We start from the raw sequence: 16301 nt of genomic DNA, 5'->3' as shown, positions 1-16301 counted from the left end.
GCCCCATCGTAAAAGGTGATGCTATTCACCACGCTACTGTCGGTGAGAATGTTCCTCACATTATCGCCGGCAGCGGTGCTGCGGCCGACTCCTCCCCTCCTGGTCATTTACATCCTATTGCACGCGAAAAGGCCCTTTTTGCGTGCGATAGGGGTTTATCCCGTTCATTAGGGCCTTATCGTGCGCGATAAGGCCCTAATGCATGCGATAAACCTTTAGAAAATAACCCCCACAGTGAGGATATTTTGAATTCCGAAATCATTTATAACCTCTAGAATCAACAGCACACCAACGCCAACCTCCTGTCACATCTTACATCTGCTTTTCTGCACTTTTGTTAAATGGTAAAGTTTCACCCCTGTTTCTTGTGAACCAGCATGATGGGACCACCGTCTTGAATGTTGGTATATAAAAAACTTAAATAAATAAATAAAATAAATAAATCTTTTGTATAATCATCCATCTATCCAAATTTCAACCCCCTTTTGCATTTTTTTCTCACATATTCCTGTGTTCTTAGTTTTTATTTTTTCAATAAATTGCAAAAAGGAACAGGATGAAATGCTTAGGCAAATTCCATTGTCTTTAATCTTTGCAAATTTCTTAAAAAACAAAACAAAACCAAAACTCAAGTTTGTTCCAGCAGGACTGATTTAAAACCCACTCTCGTCAACAAAGCCTTAAGAAATTATATTTTGTGGATTTGAATGCACCTTGCTGAGTTTCCTGAGTAACCTGAAATGTAATATAGCATGCCCTGAAGCCTGGTCTCACTTCACTTCTCCTTGGATACCGGTGTCACATGGATATTGGCTTCTCACTCTCAGATCTCCTGGCCTTTCTCGCTCAGGATATTAGGTATCTCTGCAGCAGGTTACCTTTACCAACCTTGAACCTCGTCACACTATCCTTTGTCTCTCTGCATTGCTTTCTATCCTCTGTGCTATTCATAAAAAGACTTTGAATTACCCCTTTTTGGGGTCCTGGCAGTTTCCTCCCTGCTCCTTTGGGCTTCCGGCTCAGTCGGAATTGGCCTTCTCTGGGTACATGCACCAGGAGGCCTTCGTTCTCCACTACTTGGGGGATTTTTCCCCCTTATTTCATATCTTGCTCCTAACTCACTTAGCCCAGCCCCTGCAGTGATGGTCCTCAGCATGCGGCTATGCTCCCACCAGGATCCTGAAATCCCGGGTCCTCTATCTGCTTTTGGTATCCCTCCAGGATCCTGAAATCCCGGGTCCTCTATCTGCTTTCGGTATTTCTTTTTGAGAGGCGCAGGCTTGCGAAGACGGGCTAAGACCTATTCCTTGAATTTCACCCCTCCCCCCCATTTCCTCTTCATCTCATTTCCTCTGGAAGCACAATCTCAGCCTTCGCTTTAAAGTCGCCTTTGTGTAGCTACTAACAGGGCATTCTTCATGGATCCGACTTGGGATCTGAACTGAAACTCACATGTGTAGCAGGTCGACGTCACTGGATGGATGCTCCTGTTTGATCTGAGGGGTAACAATAGCAGGGTGAGGGATTCCAGTTGCATGAGGCCCGGGCGGACCTGGAACCATGTGATGTGAAAACCTAAAATAAAAATTAAAGCAAAAACAAAAAACAAAGCCTTCCTTTAACCACAGCGGTGAAAGTAAGAAAATATCCAGGCTGGTTTAAAGAAATTACGAGTTTTGTGACCAGTCAACAATGAGATAACACCCCACAAATATTCTCAAGACTGATGTGAGCTCTGGTAATGAACACCGAGCTGCAGAATTTCACTCTGTGCAATTCTTCCGTTGGCCATGCACACTCTATCAATTCTGTGAACATAAAAAGAGTCGTGGTCTGAAGATGCAGGTTGAATTGCACGAGAGCAAATGTACCATTACCCTGGGAGGGGGGACCCACATCAGAAAGGATCTTGCCTGCATTACATATTTTATTTTTACAGCTGGCAGCTTCCTCTCCTCACTGCTGGACTTTCTAAATCAGCCACCCCTGCCCATGCAGAGTTTGGGTGCCGTGACCCCTTCATACACAGCTTGGAAGCGGGGGGGGAGGAGAGGGGGGTTCTGCTTTTATCTATTTTCCCCGGCCTAGCCATCACGGAAATGGTCCCTGGCCAAGAAGCACATGCCGTGACGCCTCCCTGAGCTTGGCACATGTGTGCTTTGCTGCTAGCCGGTGCCACTGAAGTGCCTTTGGCTAAGACTCCCTGCAGGGGCTATGAGCACTGCTTCCACAGTGTTCCCAGCTCGCCCAAGGAGCAGAAGCCAGGTCAATCTGAACTGGAGTCTCCCACTACATTTTCAGTGCACAAAATGACACATTTTGTGGCGTTTTCAAAATGAAATGTCAGAAATAAAACAACGAAATATTGTTTCTCGGGTTTTTGTTTTAGTGCATGCTAAACCAAAGATGAAACGAGGAGCAACAGCATGAAAAAATGAAATAAAATACATTTTTTTAAACTTCCTAGAATATGGTTCACACTAGTATACAAAACAGTATATGCATCTCTAGAGAGATACAGATTATATTTGCATACTGTATGCATGCCACTGACCAACAGAAAGAAAAGGCAATGTCATGCAGGAAATCCAGAAAAAAATAAACTCCCCCCAAAACCTCTGTAAAAGTCCTTTAGAAATGGTGGTGTTTACCTTAGAACACTTTTGCCTCTCAAAATATTCTAAAGCAAATGAATTTAGGGTCCAAGAACAGCTTCCACCCCCTTGCCAGGAGCCTGTGGTATATTGCAGATATTGTAACCAGAAATTCAGTCTGGACCTCTGAGCAGAAGATGCATGGACTGCTTTCCACCTTCCCCCCTCCAACCTGGATCTTTACTGAAAAGCTGAGACAGTGTACCAAGGCTTGTGGAAAATGTACACTAGCAAAAAAAAAAAAAAAAAAGGGGGCGGGGGAATTTAAAAAGGCATATAGCAGATGAGCTGCACAACCACAAGTAACTTCAATCCACGTTTGTAATGTGGCTCTCCTGGCGAAGATGCAATTGGAATTACGAGTCAAACCCCCTAGCTCCAGATCCTGGTTCTGCACTGATGTTTTATGTGGCCTGAAATAAGTCTCAATTCATCTCCTTCTGTATTAAATGAAATTGGGAGCCACTACTGCTGTTAGACTGGCTAAAATTCCACAGCAATTTCATCAGATCCTGCCCATATAGAAGGCACATGCTAAGACTTATTCCATGTGTCTATGCAGTACTGGGGGGAGAGATACATTCAGTTTATTTTTCTTGGACTCTAAATGAAGAATGGTTTTACAGTTTGCTGAGAAAGGAATACACCACAGGAGCCCATGAAAAGAAGAGAGCGACCCACACGAACAAGAGAGCGGATGAGTCAAAGTTCTGTTTCAGAATTAACTCAAGATACACATGGGCAACAAACAGCCAAGATGTGGCCACCTCCTGCCCAGCGTGCCCAGGGTGCAGCCACGACCTTCTTCACAGCGCAAAAGCGTCACACGGCAACTTCAAAGCGCACCCTAGCCCCGAGCCAGCAGCCACCGTCACCAGATTGTGAAAAGCACAGTGCCTGAGTCACACACAGCAAGGGTAGGGGCACCAGGCCTAGTCACAGGAGAGCGTTTGCTAAGTACATTCACTTTCAGCATCTCCCAACCTGGACCCTCTTGTTGAAAAGCTTAAAATGTAGGGCCCGCTTCAGCACACTGTAGTCTGCTGAAAATGGAAAATTGTGTGCATAACTCTGTTCGGAAGAGATTATCCTGATTACTTAGGGCCAGATGTACGTGCCTACGCGTGGGCGTAGATTTGTGCGCGCATGTTATAAAATCCGGGGTCGGCGAGCGCAAGGGGTGCACACTTGTGCACGCCAAGCCCTAGGGGAGCCCCGATGGCTTTCCCCGTTCTCTCCGCCCCCCCACCTTCCCCTATCTAACCCACCCCCCCCAGCCCTACCTAAATCCCCCCCACCTTTATTTTTTTATTTACGCCTGCTCTGGGCAGGCGTAGGTTGCGCGCGATCCCCGGGCCCAGCAGCAGTGAAGAGGCTTCTGGCCACACCCACTCCCGGACTGCCTCGTCCATTTTTTCAAGCCCCGGGACTTACACGTGTCCCGGGGCTTTGTGTGCGTCGCCGGGCCTATGCAAAATAGGCCCGGCGACGCGTAGGCTTTGAAAATCTTCCCCTTAATGTTTTCACCTGGGGGGGGGAGGGGAGGGGAGGGGAGGGCGGGGAAGACTACAATGATCATGAAATATGACTAGCGTGTGATCCAGGCTACCTTCAGATGCAGGGGGGAAGGCTGCAAGGTCTGCAGGAGATTCTGAGCTGGCTGAAACGCTAAGCAGATGTAAGCTAAAATGTAAGCAGCACAGCAGCCTGCCCCCTAGTGGCAGTGGGCATTATTTACCTCCTACACCTACCTGGACATGGAAGTGTTGAGTGTGGATGGGTATGGCTGCCTGAATCCACTCGTGATGGGATAGACAGACTGACCTTGCCTGAGGCCACAGAAGAAAGGAACCCATCAAACAAGCATAATATATATATTTGTATCTCTCTCTCTCTTTATATATATATATATATATATATATATATAATTAGACTACCACACAGAAATATGACAGCCTGCTGATGCTGAGGGAATGCAGGCCTGGTTTTCAAAAAAAAACATTCCTCCCTTTCTTGTGTCTTTAGCTAAACTCAGCTTTGAGAAGAGGGCCCTAGGCAAAACACACACACACACACACACACACACATATACATACATACACACTCCTTCTCTCCCTCTTCAGCTGTGGCTTGACTCGTGTCTGTTTATGTTTTAGAAATGGCATGCTATCTTAATAATTAGAAAATCTCCCATGGATGGCACCCTGCTTTCCTCTTGCTCTCTTTTCAGTTTCATCCATGAGCGCTGGTGACACGAAAAGAGAATACAATTTGTTGGGTGCACGCGTGTGTATAAACGCTCCTGGGTGTCCTGACCAATGCCTGGTAGGTAAGCGCTCCTTCACTGATGGGATTTTCAAAATATATACTAATACCTAAATTAGTTCACCTTAATACACGTCGGGCGACTGTTCATGTTTATTAGGATTTATCATTGCCTACACACAAGGAACTAGACGATGTACATTATAAACACTCATAATAGAAAATAAACAGTAAACACAAGTTCCTCTTTTCTAGCCTCCAAAGACCTGTGCCATATACTTCTGGCCATGGTTTCTTCTAATCACTTTCTGACAGACTATTCAGTTTATACCATCTTCACCTCTCCGAATGGAAGTGCTGCCACTTTGAATAGGATTAACACACTCAGGCAGCAGAGTTCAGACAGAATAATTGATCCAACCCCCAAAAGACTTTGGCGCGATCAATTTTGTTCAAACAGAGATATTGATTGGCAGATTTCAAAAAGTGGCATTTCCAAAGCCGCTGGCGTTCTCGTACTCACCCCAGCGACCACCACACTCGAGAAAACATTTGTGCGGATTTCAAAAACAAATTAATCAGCTGCTGCTGCTGCCGCAGAGCAATTGAAGGTTTAAGTTTAAAATAACACAGGTCTGAAGAGTTTGGGATAATTCTGCTGCAAGTCACAGCTTTCATAAAACAGCCATGCCATACACGATAGACAGATATCTAGACTAATTTCTGGAAGCAAGCCCTTGTGTAATCAGTTAGATGGATCTCGAGAGTTTTCTTTTAGTTTTGTTTGTTATTAATTTAATAAAATACTTTACAAAATTCAAGGCAGACTGACATGGGCTACTGTGACACCACGGCCATGTCTGAAGGGAGGGAGGGAGCAACCGCGGCATCTCCTGCTCCCCCTTCCCAAAACACTCACATTTTTTTTTTTTCCCCCTGGGAGGACCTGCTTACCGCAGCTCATTTTCCATGGTAGAAGCAGGGATTAGAACTCAAACTTCCTACATCCCCCCCCTCCCCCCAAAAAAAGGCCTTGCTATTCAAGATTCTCTGTGGTGGCACACTCCCCAGGGATGGCACCAGCTCACCTCCCAAACTGTGCTGAGGGCTTCCATTTGGCCATTGTTTAACGCCAATAACAAACCAGAGGAGCAAGTGATGTGTGTGTGTGTGTGTGTGGCAGGGGGTTTATCAGCTGGGAAGCAGGAGTCAGGGTTCCGATACAGGCACCGCTTCAAACTGGGGTCTCTAGGCCTCCGTGTGTTCAATTTACAAAGGAACGTAGGAGCCTAAGCAGAGAGTTAAGTGCCTAGAACCCTGGGTCAGAAAACTGGCAATGGGCATAGCAGCTCCCTACAGCTATGCATTTAGCTGCTGTAAAAGTAGAAATTCCTGGGAGGGGGGGGGGGGAGGGGACATGTGTGAGTCAGAGGAAAAAGGCACACACAGAGATTTAAGTTTCCTATTTAAAACACATCCTTTCCTTTCTCCCCAGGAACTCCAGCCTCACAAACAGCCGGGGGCAAAGCATGCATGTACATCAATGCCCATGCAGCTTTAGCCAAAGACAGACTTCCTGTCAAATGTGCATTTCATCAAAATTTGCCCTTGTATAATCAATGGGGTACAAAAGGGCCCGAGGATCGCTTACAAACGCAATCAACTGACTTCAAAATAAGTCAGTTCGCCAACGTACATCCCCGGTCGTTCAAACAGTAACATTTACGCTGCTGGAAGTTCTTGCTGCTTTTAACAAACTAGCAGTAGTCATGATTATTACAACGCACACACACACACACACACACACACACACACACACACACACACACAGATTAACACTCAGCTTTCAGGTCTTTCATCTAAGGGGATTCATCGTACGCTGTGATACCTTGCACTGGACCAACGTGAGCTGGACTAACACAAGGCACCGGAGCCTGTGATCAATCCTGTTTTTCTGCAGGGCCAATATGGCTATCAGAACTCAGCATTTCTGTTCTGAATTTTCTACCTTCAAACACATTTTTTTTCATGAATGAATTATTTAATTTGAGAAGTGGCTTTTTTTTTTTCCCTCAATTAAATTCCTTCAGAGCTTAGTGGTTTGCTCAGTGACCGTGAACTCTAGTGTGCTAGCAAGTGCCAAGTGAAAAGGCGCACCTAAGCCACAGAAATGTGCGCATTACCAAGAGAAATTCACAGGTTTATCTTCTGCCCATTAAGACAGGGATTCCTCTGTTCAGTTGAAAGAACGGCCCTTTTTGATGTCTTAATGCCAACACCGTGAACTATAACACCACAAATTACGCTTTCCCCTGTGGGCGCTGATTCTTTCCCACAACCTGGGGAGCTCTGAGATTCACACGTAACAAAAGGATAAATCGAAGCACGCACAGAGAGTGTCTTACCAGCTGAGGGGAGGGGTGATCTGTCCCACGCTACCCGGAGACAGAGGATAGAAAGCTGGCATGTCTGGTGCAGAGGGATGCCTGGACATACCTGTCACAAAAGGAAAAAAAAACCAAAACAAAACATAAAGAAGATGTGTTAAACCACACACGCCCATTTCTTTTCATCACACACAGGATCTGAGACATAAGAATGCCATAGTAAAGTAAACAGCAGCCCAGTATTAGCTGCTTCACTGAGCAGGCTATCGGAAACACCCAATGCAAAATCAACTCGAATTCCAGGGTAAGCATCATTAGAGCACGGGAGTTGGTTAAAAATCCCCTGGGATAAACCGGGATACTCTCTGCCTTTTCATCTTGCAAAGGACAAATACCACTAATGGCAGGCACGTAGAAAGGGGGGGTGAACCCACACCTCTTGATGCATGCTGCCAACTTTACGTGCTCCTTGGATGTGAGCCTTACTAGGGATCACTCTTCTCCTGTTTGTTTTCCCTTATTAGGCCCTGCTCCCCCCTCCCCTTACTCTTTTCCACATGTGGATCTCACAAAGAGAGTCATCAAAGGCTGGCTGCAGAATTGAACACGCCTCCCCTGCGCCCTGCGCGCTTCCCTTCCCATATAAGAGGGCAAACCCACCCAGCTACCTCGCAGGGCCACAAACACAAACCCCAGCCTCTTTCTGTGCTTTGGACTTACTTCTCGGATCAGTCGCTAGGGTTGCTTTCCGGCAGGGACCCAGCATTTCAAATGAAATTCTGGAGGCAGTCAAGCCCAGGGAGCCCGGAATCACACCCAGACCTCCTCCCACTGGCAAAGCAGAATCCAAGCTCTAGGGCTGCTAAGCTGGGCCCATTTGGCTCTATTTTAAGTTTAAAAAAAAAAAAAAAAAAAAATTCTTTTTTCGCTTTTTTTTTTTTTTTTTTAATTTCCAGGCTCCCTTCTCCCTTTCCCCAGTAAAAAAAAAAAATAATTACACATCAACATTCACTCTTCTCAATGATATCATCACTGAACAGAAGCGGGATCCACAGATGCAAATGTGATTCAGGTCTGGGGTATTATTCTGTTTGCTTTGATCCAGTACAGAGAGAGTTAAATCCTAGAAGAGCCCGGGAGCGGGAACGAGCGAGCGGATGGAACAGCCTGAGAAGGAAGTGGAAAACGCTTTCTTGCTATTCCAGCCCTAAGGACTTTAGCTCCTCTGCATTCTCCAGCGGGTTAGTCACCCTTTTCCAGAAGTTTGTTTGTGTTTTTCTTTTTAGAAGGAGAAGGAAAGCCACAAAGTGCATCTGTAACGTTGCAGCCATGAAATCCACACTAATGAGGTGCGTAGGCAATGCCTTTATGTCTCCAATAATTTCCTTAAAGAAGGCAGAGGCCTTCATTGGTTCCCGTTCTGCTGGGAGATCCTCATTTTCTGTTCATAACATAATGTGTCATATTTTTTTTAAAAAGTACCGACAGTAGCAAATGGGAAATATAAAAATGATGTCATCTACCAATGAGCGGAAGCCGATCCAAGATGGCTAGCAGCGACAGACACGAAGAGATGGATCGGTAAAAAAGGATTTTTATTGAATCTTGCCCAACAAGCTATCTGCCAACAAGCAACAGGAAAGCACAAAGCTGTTAGATTAGATAAATTGATGCTTGTCCATTTTTATCGCATCCCCTGAGGGTAGACAGATTTTTTATTTTTTTTTGTAAATTTGCTACTGCAGAGGATCAGTGATTAATTAAGAATCGTTTTGTGGTCCATATGATTCATTAGGCTCCTGTCACTGCATCTCTAAGGGGTAAATTAAAAAAAACAAAAACGCGCGCACGCTACCCAGCATACACACATGGAAGGGTGATTTTATAACATGTGCGTGCCGGCGCGTGCATGTTATAAAATTGTGGGCGGCGTGCGCAAAGGGGGCAGGCATACACAAAAATTGCGCGGCGACGCATCGTAGGGCTCCCCCAGTTCCCTCCCAATTCGTTCCAATTAAGGAGCGGACTGGGAGGGAACTTACCTACCCCTTACCCTAACCTCCCTTACCCTTCCCCTATCCTACCCATCCCCTATCCCTACCCTAGGTACCCCTATTTTTTTAAATTACCTTTTGCTCCTCCAAAGGAGCAGTAGCAAGTTGCGTGCGCTGGCACCATGCCAGCACCCGATCCCCTGGCACACGGCAAATGGCCGCTGTACTGGGCGCCTCCATCCCTGCCACGCCCTCCCAGACCGCCCCTTTGCCGAGGCCCGGCTCTTGCGCACGTAACAGCGGTTATGCGCGCGGCGCGCACAAGGCCCAGGCACACGCGTAACCCCTGTTTTTTTTATGCACGTGGGCCATTTAAAATCGGGCCTTAAGCTTTTCAGCAAGAGGGATTTATTTGGGTTTCAAAGTCAAGCTGCTTTGCGTGAGTAGCATTTTGACAGGAAAAAAAAAAAAGAGAGAAAGTCCCGTCTGAAAGTATCCATCAGCCAACATCCCATGAAAACAAAGCCCCACCCCACGTAAATCTGTGTCTTAGCTGGATCCAGGTCTGTTTCTGCTTTCAGAAGCACTTCTGAGGATATGCGGGACCCTGGGGAAGAGCGAGGCTATGAAAATATGGGTTGGGTGGTGAAGTTATTCGGCATTGGGGAGGGCGAACGTTGGGAGTTACAAAGGAATACGTTGCAGTTTACACCTGTCTGCTGTCTGATTCAGCTACTGCCAGGGATGAAGTATTCTGAGATAATGAGGTTCTACATGGACATTTTTTTTAAACGCTTGTAATTTAAAAACAACAACTACAAATGTACAAACTTCCATGCTGCCATTCGGTCTCCACCACTCGGTAACTTCTGTCCTGCTCCAGGATCCACTGGATCCTCCACCCCACTGCTACTCAATATGAATCTTATATATGCCCAGGGCAGTCTAATATTTTAGTAGGGATGTGCATTTGTTTATAATAAAACAGACAATGTCAACATTTGTTTCGTTGGAACCATGAAACAAAAGGAAAAAAAAAAACACCCAAATTTTTTTATTTTTTGAGTTTCGTGTTAGTGCTGAACTTCATGTGCACCAACTACACAATTAGGGAAAAATGATCAAAACCCCCAACTAACCATTTTAAAAATGAAATCAAGCAAAAAAAGACACAAAACGAAAACAATACAAAAAAATATCTAACACACTGCACACCTCTAATATTTACCATTGGACAAGGTGGAATGGTCCTTATGGCATCTCATTGTTTATAAACTGAGTTTGACAAAAAATGCTTCTGCTTGAAATGTGCCCAACTTGTATCCCCTAAAACAGTGGCATTCACTGACTTGCCTCAAAGACCAAAACCCAGTCAGGTTTTCTGGCTATCCCTAATCACTATGCACGAGGTAGATCTGCATGCATATTGCCTCCATTTTATGCAAATCTATTTCATGTATATTCTTCAGAGACATCCTAAAATCTGTCCCACCTGTGGCCTTCAAGGACCAGAAGTCTAGAAGAAGTAATGATCCCATGCTATGTTATTCCAGCCTTTTGAAACCTTGGTGGAAGCCAAATAAAACATTTCCAGTTCAGGGATTAAGCAGCAGGATGACGTCTTCCCGTCAAGGCAAGAAATGAAACGGACTCTCTCCTTTTGCACCCAACCATCTGCTTATCGCCTCTCCCGGCTATCCCTCTCCTAGAATGAGAAAATCCCTTTCTGCTCTGTGTTTTTTCAGGTGCATGCGCACAAAAAGAGAGCTGAGCACCCGCTCAACCACCACTACCCGCAATCACCTTCAGAACTACAGGCTACCCACACATACCTATTAAGAGAGCTTAAAATTAATTTAGCCAGTAGCTTCCCAGGTGTGAAAACATTAATATCATATCCCCATTTTCAGTCACACTTTTCCCTTTCTGTGTCCTATTAGCTATATGGGTATCTATACCACAATCTACTTTAACTGGCAGCACACTGCCTAGTTAAACAATGTCTCACTCACTTCTTACATTTTTAGGAGAACTTTGGAGAGCACTACATCTGCTCCCATTATCAATTCCTGCAAAAAAAAAATAATTGTAAGATTACACCTAAACAGCATCACAGAGCATCTAAAACTTTGCAGCTTCCAAGCCATTTGCTCATTGCATAGCCTTCCTGCCCTCAGTATGGAAGTTCCTCCGTGTGTCTCTCCCACATGTGTCCTGTACGGCAGGCAGTGCCACCGTGTACCAAACGCAGACACACACACACACACACACAGCCACCGGAAAGATGCTGCCTCACCTTGCTTCGGGCAGACGTCGGATGGGATGTGGGAAGGGTGAGATCCTGGCGCAAAGTGCTCGTCGCTGTACGTGATCAGCGGCGTGAGGGGGTGAACTGCATGTGACGGCTGCACCACTGGCACCCTGTTCGACTGAAAGAAAGAAAGAAAAGAAAAAATAAAAACAAAGAATTGAAAACGCAGAAAGATTACAACCTCGGCTCGTTACGCCTTTCGGCAATTTCTTTTTCGAACACAAGCAGTGCCATCGGATGCGCAGTGCCATCATCTCACTGTACGAAACAGGAGAAAGCGGTAGCACCAGGCCCCTGGAAGGTGAGAAAGCAGCACTGGCCAAGGAATGCGTGACGTGCTAAGGAGACGTCAGCACCAGGCGAAGGGACTCGGGTCCCCAAATCAACAGCGCCGGTACCAAGCATCTGAGCTGTCAGTGAAGCGAATAAGTGCACTGGCGTTTAATACTGAAGCCAGTGAGAGAAGGATAAAACCTCTCCTTCTTCCCGCTGGCTTAGCTGTACACTTTTGGGGACTGGGGCGGGGGAGGGGTGAGGAAGAGAGGTTCGGAATGTGGGTGGAATTGGGGGGAGGGATCGGGGCTGCTCGCCTGTTACATTACAGCTTATTCGGGGGCTCAGGAAGGAGTGGGGCAGGCTGTGGCTTGTGAGGGGGGTTTTTTTTTTTTGGTAGGGAGGCAGTTCGGCGGCTAACTTCAGCACTGCTTTTTTTTGCGGACCAGAGTTAGCCAGAGAACTTTACCTGGCAAGCATTGATATTTAGAACTAGCCAGGTAAACGTAACCCATGCCCCGGAACGCCCACAACCTGTCCCTTTTTTTTTTTGGTTTATTTGGAAAGGTTTCAGCCGTGTAACGACTTACACAACTAAAACACAGCCGTTCAGCTTAGAGAGATATGAAAAGTGCAGGCTTTGCCCGGCTAAGCCCTTTTGAATTTTGACCTCGTTATGAATAGGAGATCAACGAGGAGACAGGGGCCTAAGCAGGCCAGCTTGAGCTCACCACCACCTCCCCCTCAGGTAGCTGGAGTGTCACTTGCCTGCTGCTCCCTTCAGAGACACAACTGGCCTTTGGCAGGGGAAAGTGGGGTACAGCTATTTGGAAGGCAGGTGAGGAGGCAAGATGGTGGCTCCCATAAGGCAACCAGGGCAACCTTCACAGCTACAATAATTGCTGGCGTTAAAAAAAATCCAAAATAAATAAGCAATGAGAGCGATCATGAAAACGATGGCGGAGTCTCCAAACACACAGGACCAGAAGACCATGGGTCTCAAAAAGATCACAGGGAGAGGGGGGAAGGGGCCATTAAGGATATTTTTCCAGAAATGCTGTAGTAGTTTGTTTAACACCCACCCCCTCCCCAAAAACCAAGCTCTTTCTATCGCAAGTCAATTTCTCCATCACTATTCTGCCAGCAGCAGCAGCAGCCGCTCCCAGGAGAGATAGGTCGTACTAACAAATCATGGATTCACATGCACAACTAGGCTTCTCTTTCCATAAGATCGTGAATTTTATTTCTTTGGCTGAACAATGTTAGGAACAAACAAAAAAAATGTAAAAAATATTGAAGTTTATATTAGAAACATCACTTTACTTGACTGTCAGTACACAATACAGCTATATAAATATTTATATATATGTCATCAGGGCCAGCCTTAGGCCACGTGGCACCCTGCATAAGGGTGGGATAGGTCCCCCCTCCGAGGAAGCGAGCTGTCTGGCTTTCTCTCTCTCTCTGCCAATGTCAAAGCAGGCCAGCTCCACCCGGGGAGCCCTCTCTCTCTGAAGCAACGCTCAGCCACCAAGCCAGACAGAGGGCTTTCCCGACAGAACTGGTGCCCCCTTGAGTGCAGGGATGCCCCTTGACCATGGCAGCAACCTTCGTGGGGGCACAGGTCACCCTCTTCTAGGACCCGCCTTGCACTTTGGGCCTGATTTTAAAAAGCATTTACTCGAGTAAAAACCAGTAAATTCACTTTACTTGAGTAAGTGGGTTTTTGAAAATTGCTACAATATATGCCATTGACTTGTCTATAGGATTTACTCACATAAGTGCACTTTACTTGAGTAAATGGCTTTTGAAAATTGCTACAATAGTAGCTACATTTACGCATGTAACTCCTTTTGAAAATTACCCCCATTATCTGAATTTCAGTGTCCACTTTTAGTTTTGATTTGATTTTTAACATACTTTTGCCCAGCAGTTTCCTCCTACTCCTTTTGGGTTTCCAGTTCAATTAGAGCCGGCCTCCTATGAGCTATGGCAGTCATGTGCCTTCAAACATAAAGCACTTGGGGTTTCCCCCTATTTTTATATCACCTAGCCCAGTCACAGGGACAGTCCTTGGCCCGGGGCCACAGACTGAGCATCCCTCCCAAACCCATCTAACATAGACCCTAAGTCTGGCCACTAGGTGTCAGCGTTTTCGACCACTGGGAACGTCTTCCCCCAATTCACACACACCCCCCCCCCCCCCCCCCCCCCCCCCCCCCCCCCCGGGAGCTCTGAACGCAGCCTCTGCAGCATCCCTAGCACTGACCAACTTGGAAAGCAGATGGGACATTTGTCAAGTGAAAAGCCTAAGGATTCCTGTCTTCAGCATTCTGAAATATGAAGAGAGGAGGCAGCCTTTATCCAGGGAACAGCACACTGGTTTCCAAAGGCAATAAATATATAGAGTAAAGAAAGGAATTGGGAGGTCCTGATTAGCTGTATTTGGTTCTGCTGTTGTGCCCCCCCCCCCCCTGTTCAGATCGCCTCCTTAAGGAACCTGCATTAGCAGGGAGTGCCTTAATATCTGACCTCTTCCCTCCAGTCACAGAGCTCAGAATCCGCCACCATGGACTCCTGCCAAATTAGTGCCGTCCTCGCTCTCCTCTTAATTTTACGGTTTTCAACACAGATTTGCTTTCCTGCAGGAAGGAGATAAGAACCCGGGGCTTTTAATTTAAGCTGCGGCCTTGTTTTGTGCTTTGGTAGGACGGTTAGGGAAAGCAGTACTTAGTAAACGTGTTAAAACCCACAAGCACCCGGGACCGTTTGTTGACCAAATAATCAAAGCCCCGCAAAATCTTGCTGATAACATATGGTCTGAGTGTGAAAGGCACGGTCTTTCAGGCTGCTGGGCATGTGGCATGCTGGGATAAACGTGAACAGAGGGCAGACCCCTTTGACTATTTTAGTCTTTCTCGGGAGCATTAGCTGCAGGACAAAAGGGTCCTACAATGTTATTTATCGACTCCAGTCTGCAGGGTGCCGCTGGCCCTTTAGACTGGACCTCCCCATTTAGGTGCACGTTCTGCCATTCTTCCCTACCTCTTCCCTCTCACTGCGCATGCACACACACACACACTCTCTCTCTCTCACACACACACACACACACACACTCTCTCTCTCTCTCTCTCTTGACTTTCAGGCACAGAAACAGAACGGCAGCCATTGTTTCAAGGAGACAGCCCTTTCATTTTCAAAACCCAGAACCATTTTTTCGCTCTCTTGGATGACAAGTAGAGAGAGGGATCACTGTCCATTCAAGCTAGTGCTGACAGAGTAATATGCTATACATAAACTCAACCACAGGGCTGGTCCTTCTTCGAGGCACATAATATCAACACTGTCTGCGATTAATAAACGATTAACAACTTTTGATATTTCAGTTTTGCCTGGGTTTCTGATCCACCTTTCTTTCTATGGTTCCTGCATGCTCCTCTGTTAAATAAATTGCCACGGTCTTCGTTTTGCAAGCTGCCGGTGGTGCTGCTGCTCGTCAGCCTGTGGCGCAGTAAATGCACTGGCCCATGCAGGCAGCCAAGCCGGCTGTGGTGCTGCACTGCTGACTGGATGACAAAGTCTCATAAGGACTGTGTATGCCCTCATGCTTTGTGAGATCTCTGGAGACCAGAGCCTGCAAACAAATGATAGAGGTCTCGGCCTGGCCTTCAGTGTCCAAGCTGACCAAGAGTGTGTCAAGTTCTGGTCAGGTTCTCATCGCTTTCCAGTTAAGAAAGCTTACATTAGCTCAATGTGCTTTACATATTGCTTTAGTGTAATCATTTTAAAAGCCTGACGCGGGCATTAATTAAGGGATGCTGAGCAGATTTTAAAAGCCGCCCGGATACACACATAAATACCGCAGCGCGTGCATTTTGGAAGTTTTCAAACAGGGGCGGGTGGGGGCCTGGTCTGGGCAAAGCATGGGCATTTCAGGGCATGAAGCTGAGATGTGCGCGTAAATACTTATGCGATCCGACACGCGCCAAGGTCCCCAGCTGCGTAACTTCACTTCTGTTATGGATGCCATGTAAGTTATTAAATAAAAATAAATAGGCTGATCAGTGGGGTTTTAAGGGTCGGGAATAGCTAGGGGGAGTGAAGGCTATTAAACTAGGGGAGTTTGGAGGACCTCTCTCTTAACTGGGTGAACCGGAGACGAACTGGTAAAACTGGAAATGGCATTGGCGCACGCCCCTTTTAAAATCCCCCGATTTTCAAGGCAGAAACGGCATTTGCAGGTGCCCCCTTAAAATTTTTGTGTGCACGTGCGCACAGCCTGGCAGTTTTATAACATGCTCGCATATACGCATGCAGGTTATAAAATAGCTGCATCCCTGGGCGACGGCCAACGAATGTGTGCACGTGTACCTGCACGCCGGTTTGAAAGTTACCGTCCCCGTAAAGGAGCTCTTCA

At 46.4% G+C, this 16301-nt stretch overlaps 1 protein-coding gene across 4 annotated transcripts in view; it reads right to left on the bottom strand.

Moving 5' to 3' along the window:
- LEF1 (lymphoid enhancer binding factor 1) overlaps nucleotides 1-16301 on the bottom strand; it is a 230279-nt gene that overhangs the window by 75604 nt on the left and 138374 nt on the right. For 2 of the 4 annotated variants that reach the window (XM_029596716.1, XM_029596707.1), the window contains exons 4-7: nucleotides 11597-11729; nucleotides 7325-7415; nucleotides 4406-4483; nucleotides 1453-1575 (exon numbers count right to left, since the gene is read on the bottom strand). In XM_029596716.1, the coding sequence (XP_029452576.1) occupies nucleotides 1453-1575; nucleotides 4406-4483; nucleotides 7325-7415; nucleotides 11597-11729 (425 nt within the window). The remainder of the gene's footprint in view (nucleotides 1-1452; nucleotides 1576-4405; nucleotides 4484-7324; nucleotides 7416-11596; nucleotides 11730-16301) is intronic. The other 2 variants (XM_029596730.1, XM_029596723.1) reach the window with 1 other exon arrangement.

This window comes from Rhinatrema bivittatum, chromosome 1 (assembly GCF_901001135.1).
Source record: "Rhinatrema bivittatum chromosome 1, aRhiBiv1.1, whole genome shotgun sequence".
Taxonomy (NCBI): Eukaryota; Metazoa; Chordata; class Amphibia; order Gymnophiona; family Rhinatrematidae; genus Rhinatrema; species Rhinatrema bivittatum.
This window is presented reverse-complemented; position numbering and strand designations above follow the sequence as displayed.